This window comes from Sebastes fasciatus, chromosome 2 (assembly GCF_043250625.1).
Source record: "Sebastes fasciatus isolate fSebFas1 chromosome 2, fSebFas1.pri, whole genome shotgun sequence".
Taxonomy (NCBI): Eukaryota; Metazoa; Chordata; class Actinopteri; order Perciformes; family Sebastidae; genus Sebastes; species Sebastes fasciatus.
In genome coordinates this window covers 11,320,315-11,331,647 of record NC_133796.1, presented here as the reverse complement: position 1 = coordinate 11,331,647, position 11,333 = coordinate 11,320,315, and the positions used below count along the sequence as shown (strand labels likewise).

At 44.1% G+C, this 11,333-nt stretch overlaps 1 protein-coding gene across 1 annotated transcript; it reads right to left on the bottom strand.

Annotated features, from left to right (window-relative positions):
* Positions 1 to 4,147: 4,147 nt before the first annotated feature.
* On the bottom strand, positions 4,148 to 9,635 carry LOC141784002 (growth arrest-specific protein 1). The gene has a single exon (XM_074661671.1). The coding sequence runs from the start codon at positions 7,933 to 7,935 to the stop codon at positions 7,174 to 7,176; it is 762 nt and encodes a 253-aa protein (XP_074517772.1). The 5' UTR covers positions 7,936 to 9,635; the 3' UTR covers positions 4,148 to 7,173.
* Positions 9,636 to 11,333: the final 1,698 nt, after the last annotated feature.

Below are 11,333 nucleotides of genomic sequence, written 5' to 3'. Positions count from 1 at the left end.
GCTTCTCTAGTCTGTAACTCCTTCAGACGGTTTTGTCAACAGCGAAAGGCAAAGGCTCGTCTTTCAGGACCTATGGAAAGATTTATGTGCCGCCGTGGGAGCAGCGCTACTGCTGGTCCCTCGCCATCGTCATCATCTGGAAGGCCGCTCTGCAGAAACAGCTGGCTCATGTCCACAAGGGGAGGAGAGAGGAAGGCAGCAGGCACAGGAAAGTGAGGACATTTGATAATTATATGATTCATGTGGAAGTCTGGAAAACTATGATTTTGAAAATTTCCAGGAACTGGGGGAATTACACGAAGAATTCATTACACGCATATTATCTTTTGCCCTTTTATTGCCCTTGTCTCTTCTGCCATGTAAAGATACATAGATAGATTTCACAGCACTTCTAACTATTGGTTGCTCACAATTAGCTGATACTGTTTTCACTTTTCTTCAGAGAAGACAAAAGTGACCTCAAGTGGAAATTAAGCTTCTCAAAAAACTGAAAATTAAAAATAGTGAACCATTTTAGAAAGCTGGATTAGAGCCACCATGATTAGGAACAGCAGAAAATATAAAGGCAGCTGGATTTAAAGGTGCACTCCATCAATTTTAGACATAAAGATCAGTTTACTTGTCGTCTTTTGTCTCATTAAAGCCTCGTTTATACTGTCGAACGGACGCGTACATGGACAGCTGTGTACACCACGGACGCATAGAAGTTCTGTTTATACTTTCAGCTCGGAGAATGCGCTCCACACGTGCAGTAGATCACTATGCTACCACTTTGGCTTTACCCTAACCTGTGAAAACAGTTATAATGTTTTTTGTGGCTCTGGAGGAGTTTTGTCAAGAGAAAATAACCCTGATGATGACATAGTGATGTCATATACAATACAAATATATTTGACAGAAAGCCTATGTTGCGAACTGGAAGTGTGGCGTTTGACAGATGCGTATGTTATCAGGCAGTGGGTCTACTGAAAGATGCTATCGAGGTGCATAATGGGAAATGTAGGAGTCTGTGTTTTTGGAGCACACTAAAGGTCAGGATATCTCAGCTTCTGCTGCTTCGATTTTGGCCATTCTTTTTTAATTATTTGTTTCTTGTGAGTTCCTCAACTTTATGAAATTAAATATTAAATCCCTCTTGTGCACCCCTTCAAAGTAGTAGCTCAATAGACAATTAAAGCTACAAGCAGCGATGATCGGGCCCTCGCACCTTCGCGCAAGTCGGGGGTACTTGCGGGACGCCGATCGACGCAGCCCTGCATTACTGTGACCATCAGACACTGCACGCACAAGTTAGACGTTATATCCTACGTGGATTGAGTGGCACAGGAAATGACGGATTGCAAATTTCTGCAACACTTTCTGTGTCCACTATGTGCCGCTAGAGAACACGCACTAAACATGATACTCTATATCAAGTGTAGATCACACAATGTAAATTTCATGTAAATCAGATGTTTGTCACATAACACTGACTTCCTGTTGCCAGTAGGTGGCGCTATGACTATGAGTCAATATTGCCATGTAGATGTCCTCAAGCCTGGACTGCTATGAAGTAGGTCAAGTTTGGGTCGAGTTACAACAGTTTGTCTTTCAATGGCGAATCATCTAAACTCTCCGCCACGCCACGTCAACGTCGTTTCATAAAAACTCAAGCTTTTAACAACATTTCATGACAGAGGTCTTTAGACTGTACTGACCAAATTTGAAGTCGATCGGGTTGAATCTGTAGGAGGAGTTCGTTAAAGTACAGAGCCTGGAAATGGCCAAAAAATACACGAAAAATTCAAAATCTTGGTAAATAATCGATGAATTGCCATTTTACATATATAGTTCTTCTACAAGCAGTGAAATAGAGAGTGTGTCTGTAGTTGCCTGAGGTTTAACAAGTGGTTTTCAGATCTGCCCAGGACTCACAGTAATGTTTGTTTTCTACCCTACCAGCTGCTTAATCACATCCACCTGGCCTGCCAGGTGTAAATCACTCCCACACTGTCTGGTTAGAACAGAGAGTCCTGGAGCAGCAGGACGGAGAAACGCCGGGTGCTGTGGAGAGGGGGAAAGGGGGGCTCTAATTGGCTAACGGTGCCCGTGGTGTTGGCTCAGCTTCATTGCTTTAATCATGACATGAGCATGTTGCTGCCAGGAAAACTTTGGATGCAATTTTGACCCTAGTGCTTGCTTTGTTGCTTGTTTCTGGGAGTTCTGCCAAGTTATATTGCTCCCCGAAAATTGCAGAGAATATCCGAACAGTAATGCAACCCAGAAAGGGAGATTCTGTAAAAGGAAATCTTAACCCATCAAGACACCCCCCCCAGTCTCCTCTCGCTAACCACAACCTATGGCATTGTGGCTTTAATTGGCCTCCATTTTGCTGCAGCTCCAACAACACTACTTACGGCCCTTCCAGGCTCCCTCTCTCTGTCTCTCTGGCTCTGTTGATACTGTTAACGGGACAGCGGTCAAGTCGTATTGGCATCAATGTCGCCCTTAAAGAGGGGTCTCTGTGTTCTAGACCTGAAGGAACTGGGTGCCCTTGACTCCAGCACCCCCTTGCCCTGAAAACAGAGAGCAGGTCAGCCATTCACTGTGGCTCGATGGCTATCATGAATGGAACATTGTACCTACGAGAGACAAGAGCCTCCTAAATCCCCGGGTCACTCCCACTTTGGAGCAGGCGAAGAGAAAGTGGGGGTCGAGGGAGGGGGGGGGGGGGGGGGTTTGTTAGAGAAATGTTGAATAAAGATAATTTAGAAAATGGGCTCCAGCACAGTGCTGCCTCTGTATCCCCCTGTTCCCTCCACACACTCAGCTCCCCAAGGCTGCTCCGCTCATGTTTGTTTTGATTTTGCTCCCAGAATCACTGGGTGGTGGGTGGGGGGGGGGGGGTTAGAAGGGGGCGGGGTGATTATGTTGGAGGACTTTAAGATGCATGGCAGTGGTTAAGACTTACTGGACCAAAGACAATCTAACTAAACTAGAGGGAGTCATGCTATACTGTAGCCTGCTTTTTTTCTCTATCTCACTGTTGTTATGACACAATAGACAGTTGGAAGTGCTGGAGGATTCCTGTGGTTAAACGCAAAAATCAGTAGAAGCTGTGCAGAAGATCTCTCCAGGCCTTGGAGATGTTGAAATCTGCCACCTGCAACTCAAAACTTCTATTTACTCATCACATGTAGGTCTATTTTTTGTCACGCGATCCTATGCGGACATCCTGACAAATATCTAACGCGTTTTTTTTTTTTTAAATCAAAAGACAGGGGCAGCAGTTGATGTGTAGAAATGAAACACCTCTGACCCGATCAGCCCATCTGTTAAACTAACTATGTGGCAGACGTGTTTTTCTTTTGCTGCGATTAACTGGAAAGAGCTGACGAAAAGGTTGAACGCAGGTTTAATAAAATAGGTTCCTTCTTCTCCTTGAAAACACATTTTTCTCTCAGTTCGTTAATTTTCTACTCTTACCGCTGCATTTTTGTACCTTTTTGGACATGAGTAAAGTTACATTTGCAGAGCAGGTGTGCACCTCACTCACGCACCTAAATGCCAAATGACTGTTTTACAATTTGTTAATGACGTGTAAATACCAAAGGAAGTGTGGAACAAGCCCCAAATGGCTGCTTGCTCTGAAACAGTTGGTTCCCCAGAGTTTTGGTCATTAGTGAATATATACTGGGAAGTCCTTCTGTCTGATACCAGCTCAGTTGGATCTGCCTTCCTCCTCTCAAAATCATGGTGGTCTGATTACAACTTGAGCCTAAATTTTAAGTAGAAACCTCATTTGTCTTTTTGCTCCAATGGGGATGGTTTGCTGAACGACTAGACACTTAAAATTCCTCACCAGGTTTCAGTTACACTGACCTAATCCCTTAAATATTAGACAGTGAAACACAGCCTTATTCAGTGCTTACTCTGGAGTCACTTGGCTGCCTTGAGAATGACACTTTTAAACAATAACCTTTGCTTTTTTGGCTTTCAGATACTGTATATCGCATCGTACAGAGGCAGCGTATACATATTTTATAAGTAAATCTAATATGGAGAAGTATTACTGCACTCAGAGGAAAACCAGTCTTCAAAATGCAACTGATCTTTTTACTTTCTTTCTTCATCTCTCTATGGACAAATCACATCATTACACAACTTAAGCTCATAAACATTTTATTATAAAACTCACCCTCCCACATGGAAGACACTGCTGCTCTGAAGTGTTTACTGCTACGTTCCCACAAGATGAGATGAAAAAACTCTAAATCGTGTCAGGCTCTGTGTGCACAAAATCTGAGCTATACGTTTGTATTGAATGCGTGTAAGTGACCGTGGGCAAACACTGGCTTACATTACTGCATATAATTGTAAAATATATACACATTCTTCATATTCTAGCTTCATAATTTAACATTCAGTAACATTTTTAAAGACTTCATGACGGAACAAAAGGATTAGTTTTGACACAATTTCAAGTGGCAAAGACACAAATTGGCAGTTTCATTACAAGTGATCAATACTAACAAAAAACATTGCTTTTACTTTCCCTTTTTCCTAAACAGCTTAATGTGGACTAGTGAATGAAAGAAATGAGACTGAAAGACTGCTGGTTCCAATCTCTGGGCTGTCGGTGTGGACCTTGGTACAGGTAACATTAGCCCCGTTGGCTGCTCAGTAGCCGTACAGAGATAAATGAATGTGATGAATTGTTCTCAAAACACCCAAACAAAAGCTTTCAAAGTACAGGGGATTCGTGAACTGAACTCAATCTCTTTTTTTTAATTAGTTTGAGTTTCATCTGTATTTGTTCATTTCTTTAGAAAGCACTCAGTGACAATCCTGCGTGTTAAAAACGCTCTACATGTAGACTAATACACGTCTTGTTTAGTTAGCAACATTCACACTCCTTTAAAGGAAGTGTGTAACATTTCAGGGGATCTATTAGCAGAAATGGAATATAATATTCATAACTATGTTTTCATTAGTGAATAATCACCTGAAACTAAGAATCGTTGTGTTTCCGTTTGCTTAGAATGAGCCCTTCAAATCTAGAGGGAGTGGGTCCTCTTCACATCTGTAATGTTTCTACAGTAGCCCAGAACGGACAAACCAAATACTGGCTCTAGAGAGAGACTTCCATGTTTTTATGTCGGTAATGTGAGCTGCAGAGTGCAAAACCGTGGTACCGCCAGCCATCGTCTGACTTCCGTTGCTCCTAAAGTAGTGTTATTATGGTAAGGATGGCGAACAATGTTACCATGGTTGTGCACTCGGCAGCTCACGTTACCGCAGTCTTGGAAAGGGTGTGTGAGTGAGTGGAGGGGTACTCAGTTGGTTGCAATCTGCAACCACACTGCTAGACGTCGCCAAATCCTACACACTGCACCTTTCAACAAACACTGTGTGACGCAAAATAATTAACATACATTCAAGCCATGTTTGACCGTCCATACCAGACTACTGCTCACGAGTGAATAGTCCTGTTGTGACATTGCGATGTTCATTATTGTGTTGTTGCTGCAACACAATAATAGCTGTTACAATAAGACAGATGTTTGGTCAGGCCATCTTAATATCCATAAAATGTACTTTCTTTTTTTGATGACTTTGATTCAAGAAAACTTATTGCAACAATTTCCGTTCGAATCACACAGTTTGTCTAAAATCAGATCCATCCATGCATAACAAAGCCAAGCAGTGTAAACCTCTCATCATGAGCAGTGTTGAGGATAAACTCCAGGTATGGTATGTTGACCTATTCGCACCAGCAACAGACAGCTTTTCCTGCCTCCGTGTGAAAGCAGTAATAAAGACAGGGGTCTTTTAAAGGCGTGAAAGGGGGCAGGCGGTGGAGAGGAGGAAGAGGGGGGTGGGGGTGGGGGTGTCTCAGGAAAAGTTCAATAAAACAATCTCACATGGGGGGAGGGGCCGCAGACAGAGTGCTGGAGAGGGCTTCAGTTAATTTCAGCACTTGATCCCACACCCTCGCCTGTCCTTTTGACTGTTCCCACAAATATTTGAAGTGTGGTTGCTGCAACAATGCGGAGGCCCCCGAAATGGAGAGCAGAGCAAACAGAGACTGGATGGGTCCAATGTTTGTCTAAGGTCTTAATAAAGCCACACTCCAAGGACCATTGAAACCAAACAAACAGGAGCTGTTTAAAGGCACTCAACTTGGCAATGCCCTGCAACAAATAGTCTGGCGTAGGGTCACTTCCTCTCATCTGGGTCACCTGGAAGTATATTTGCCAACAAGTTCACTCAGAGCGCTGTAAGGCCATCTATATGTGAACGTTTGAATCACAAAGCGGTTTTCCTGAGTGAGATGTGCATGAAGAAGAATTACTATGCAAATTGTACGGTTGTGGAAAGCATACACAAATCACTACTGTGCTCACTGGAACTTAAAATGGAACGGTAGGGAGGCCTGCGGGTGAATAAAATAGCTTCTCTTATCATGACATGGGTTTTGAGTCCTGTGCCACCAGCAATGCCATTTGATCAAGACACTGATTCCAACTCCTGCTGGACTCTTGAACAAGCTGTCATTTATAAATCCAACAAATGTTTCAGTCTCAGTACAATATCCATGTTAGAGGAAGAAACAGGAGCGCCACACAGCTGGGCAACCTCTGGGAAGCAGAGTTATGATCAGTATACACCTCCTCTCTGTCATGTTTAGGGTCATAGTCTTCATCCTCGTAGATGTCATCCGCGTCAGGCTGGTCTGAAATAACAATGTGGTCTCCAATGGCGCAAAGTTTGCTCATGTTCTCCTTCACCACTTCACAGAAAGGCCTCTCCACCCTATCGCAAACACAGCGGTTCAGCAGCACGCCATTGGGGATGAAGAGCATCTGCTGAATGGTGGCTTTGCACTTGGAGGAGCACTTCCTGCCGTTTGAATCACAAAGCGGTTTTCCTGAGTGAGATGTGCATGAAAAAGCATTACTATGCAAATTGTACGGTTGTGGAAAGCATACACAAATCACTACTGTGCTCGCTGGAACTAAAATGGAATGGCAGGGAGGCCTGCGGGTGAATAAAATAGCTTCCCGTATCCAGCAGACCTGGGTTTGAGTCCTGTGCCAGCAAGCCAGTGACCATTTGATCAAGTCACTGATTCCAACTCCAGCTGGACTCTTGAACAAGCTGGCATTTATAAATCCAACAAATGTTTCACTCTCAGTACAATATCCATGCTAGAGGAAGAAACAGGAGTGTTACACAGCTGGGCAACCTCTGGGAAGCAGAGTTAGGATCAGTATACACCTCCTCTCTGTCATGTTTAGGGTCATAGTCTTCATCCTCGTAGATGTCATCCGGGTCAGGCTGGTCTGAAATAACAATGTGGTCTCCAATGGCACAAAGTTTGCTCATGTTCTCCTTCACCACTTCACAGAAAGGCCTCTCCACCCCATCGCAGACACAGCGGTTCAGCAGCACGCCATTGGGGATGAAGAGCATCTGCTGAATGGTGGCTTTGCACTTGGAGGAGCACTTCCTGCCGTTGAACAGCTGCCCGCAGTATGACAAGTAGGCCGTGAGGGAGGTGTGGCAGTCGCTGTCCTCCTCACACCGCTGCCGGGCCTCCATGCACCCGATCCCGCCGGCATCGTGCGGGTGTCTGCGTGGAAGGCACGGCTCTATGGCGCGTTTGGCACCGATGCACTCCAGGTCTTGCGCGCAGTCGCAGGTCTCCAAATCCGGCCCGCTGCGGGTGTGATTGAGCCGGATGAGCGCGTTGATGCAGTGGCTCGGACACTGCCTCCTCGTGCCTCTGATGTTACCTTCACAAGCTGCAAGGTATTGGCCGTAGGCGAGGTCGCACTCGGGCTCCTCGTGGCACCGCAGGAGCGCCTGCCAGCAGATTAGCTGGGCGTCTAAGGCCACCACCAGCACCCATGGGAGAAGTGCCAGGGCGCTGCTGCTGCACCAGCATTTCATGCTTTTTGGATGAGAGTTCTAGCTCGGTGACGTGCACTTTCTCCACCAGCACATTAGGATCAGGAACAATGAAGCCTTACACACTGGAGTTCATAAATATTCCATACATGCAACTAGTAGTCGAAGAAAATGGTCTTTTTATATAAATGATCCCACACTGTAAACAATTGCTGTTAATTTACAGCAGGATTTCAACAGTATTAACCTGTTATTGCTAAAAACAGTGCTTTACTGTTATTACAAAAGAAAACCTGTTAAATTACGCTCATAGTCCGGTTTTTAACTGAACTATAATGCATTTTTAAAAAACAGCACTTTACTGCTGATCAACTGTCTAAAGTATCATCAGTAATAGTTTCATGCAGTATTTTTTTTAATTCTGGGACCTGATCTGCTCATGTGAGGCTTGTACATTGTACATGATTGTAAAATCAGTGAATTAGCTCAGTTCTTCACTCACATGTTGTTATGGTTTGCATTCTGTGCTTGTAGCCAGCTATAGACACACATTTTGGGAAAAGTGTCAACAAGTCTATTATAGCCTTTTTCCTAACAAGTGCCTTTAATTGTATTTAGTGTGACTATTCCTATGTCTGTAACCTGCTAAGTCTATTCATCTAGGCAAAAAAATAATGTTTATTAAAATGTATGTAAAAAATACAACCTAAATAGTGCATTAAAACAAATCAGTAAGATAATGTAAAAGAAAGGTGGAAAAACAGCTATATAATGTATCTTTAAACAGTAAATTAACTGTAAAATACTGTGAAATTAATAAAATAAAAAAAACTGTATTTTTCATTAACAGTACAAAGCTGTAAATTTCAGCGACAGTATAATAATGTTAATTTTACAGTAACATAAAGGCAACCCTGCTGCCAGTTCTTTACTGTTATTTTACTGGGGAATTCTTAACAGTGTGGAGTTCATAAGTATTCCATACATGCAAACCAACTAGTAGTCCAAGAAAATGATCTTTTTATATAAATGATCCACGAGTTTTTAAGTTTGCCTCCTCCTAGAAATCACCACGCGTGGCTGCAGAAAGCAGAGAAACAGCCGCAGTATATAACGGTTATTCCAGGAAGCATCAAAAGTGGGTCCTCCAGACTGCAGCCTGTGTCTGCTGCTCCATGCAAATCGGTGCAGATCCTGCAGAGCTCTCCAAAAAGTTAGCGCACCACACTATAACCACAAGTTATTGTCCACAACTCACTTTGTACACTTGAACTCATCTTTCTATTGCCATTGTCGGTTCCGACTCCTGTCCTCTGCAACACTGTTAACATCCATATGCACGCATTCCGATGTTGTTGTGTTTTTTTTTCTCAGTTGGAATAGGTTTCTCTCTTCTGTCGCATTTTGTCCCGCTATGTGCGTCTTTGTCCCTCTTCCTTTTGCTGGTTACGCTTCACGGTCCGCCGAGCATTTCCCCCACAAAACACCCCTCCTTCTGGAGAAAAAAAGAAAGAAAACTTTTCCTTCCCCCCTCTCTCTCTCTCTCTCTCTCTCTCTCTGTCTCTGTCTCTCTCTCTCTCTCATTTACAATCCTGGCCACCTGATTGGTCGTCATTGAGGAGTCAGCCGTGGGACCCATATCCAGCAGGCCTACTGCAGCTTTTACGCACAGAATCCTCTCACTACATGATGAGATAGGCTGGATAAAAAAAAAAATGTTTATGATTTTCCTTGCATGAAATCCAGGATCTGTGTGGTCCCTCTTGTAGCCAAACACTAGTGAAAAGTGGGGGTGAGGTTAGGTTAAAGGGGGGGTTGCATTCCTTTGCAAGAAGCTCACATCTGCAACTTCACTGCTCCAATTTTCAGTGCAGAAAAAAAACAAATCTGTTCCTTTTTAGCCGCAAACATATCAGGGGGAAAACCTCTGCGATAACTGCCTCGCCTGTTGAGAGTTTGCACTCAAAGGTTTCTACTAATTGTCGCTCTTCCTCCCCCCTCCTACTCCCAGTCCTGCCTCTCATTCTGCAGAGTTTTTAAGCCCCGATTGATGGAGGAGAGAATGGGAGAGAATAGTATTTTCTGGACCGTTTCACCCCAATTGTGTCAGATTGGCCATGCAGTGGCCCAGTGTCTTTCCAAGGCTGAAGATTGTCCACGGACTGCGGCCTATCAATGGAGAGGGGTTTCAGCATCAATATATTTTACAGCTATCCCCTTTCACTCCACACTTGAGAACTACCAACAGCCCAGGCTTTTCTGCCATTCAAATGGTAACTAACAGGTCTGCCCCCACTGAGAGGCTGTGCCAGTGTTGCACAAGCTCCACAGAAACCAGATGGATGCCCCGACCTGAGATCTGTTGGAGAGACTACAATATGACGGATAGCTGCTGATAAAAACTGCAGTTCAGTGTCTAAAAGAGGCATATAATTAGCATTGGACCAACTGTCCAGGTGGACAAAATAACAGAAACACCAGAATAGGCTATGTAACTTCCAAGTCTTACCGTCTCAACATTATAAGCATCATAAAGCAGTGTCTATTATTTTGTCCATCTTCTACATATCCATCTACATACATACTATACACTCACAGTGGCCACTTTATTAGGTACACCCGACCAAGCTAATGCAATTCAATACAACAGCTCTACCATAAATTCCACCTCTACAAAGTTTACGGTGTTCAGTTTTTAAAGGTACAGTGTGTCGGATTTGGCGACATCTAGTGGTGTGGTTGCAAATTGCAACCAACTGAGTATCCAACACATTCTCATCCCAACTTGTCGCATTCCGCCACTTTGTCACACCCCTCAGCATCACTTTAGATTTAGGCAACAAAACCACTTAGTTAGGTTTAGGAAAGAAATACATGGTTGGGTTTAAAACTACTAAGTTTGTACAATGAACTACGTTACCACACTCCCGGCGCACTTTCTCAGAGCGTTTATGCAGCGGATGGGTTTACATTATAGTCAATGGAATGCCCGGTGTGTTTCATACCGGCGCTAAAGGGTGCCGTGTGCGGCGGTACCAAACGCCGACGGCTGTGACAAAGCCTCTGTAATTAACGCCCTGGGAATGACAATGGGCTGGAGTACCCCTCTGCTCACTCCTCCCTTTCCAAGACTGCGGTAACGTGAGCCGCAGAGTGCAAAACCATGGTAACGCCGCTTGCCTCGTTCAGAAGCCATCCTTACCATAGTAACACTACTTTAGGAGCGACGGAAGTCAGACGGCGGCTGGCGGTACCACGGTTTTGCACTCTGCGGCTCATGTCAGAGAACTACAGTGGCCTTCAGGTAACGTAAAAACATGAAAGACTCTCTCTAGAGCCAGCGTTTGGTTTGTCCGTTCTGGGGTACTGTAGAAACATGGCAGACTCCTTGAAGAGAACCCGCTCCCTATGTAGATATGAAGGGCTCATTCTAAGGTAAC

Bases quoted from the DNA above. Each gene is read 5' to 3' on its own strand.
- LOC141784002 (XM_074661671.1), bottom strand. From the start codon at position 7,935: ATGAAATGCTGGTGCAGCAGCAGCGCCCTGGCACTTCTCCCATGGGTG.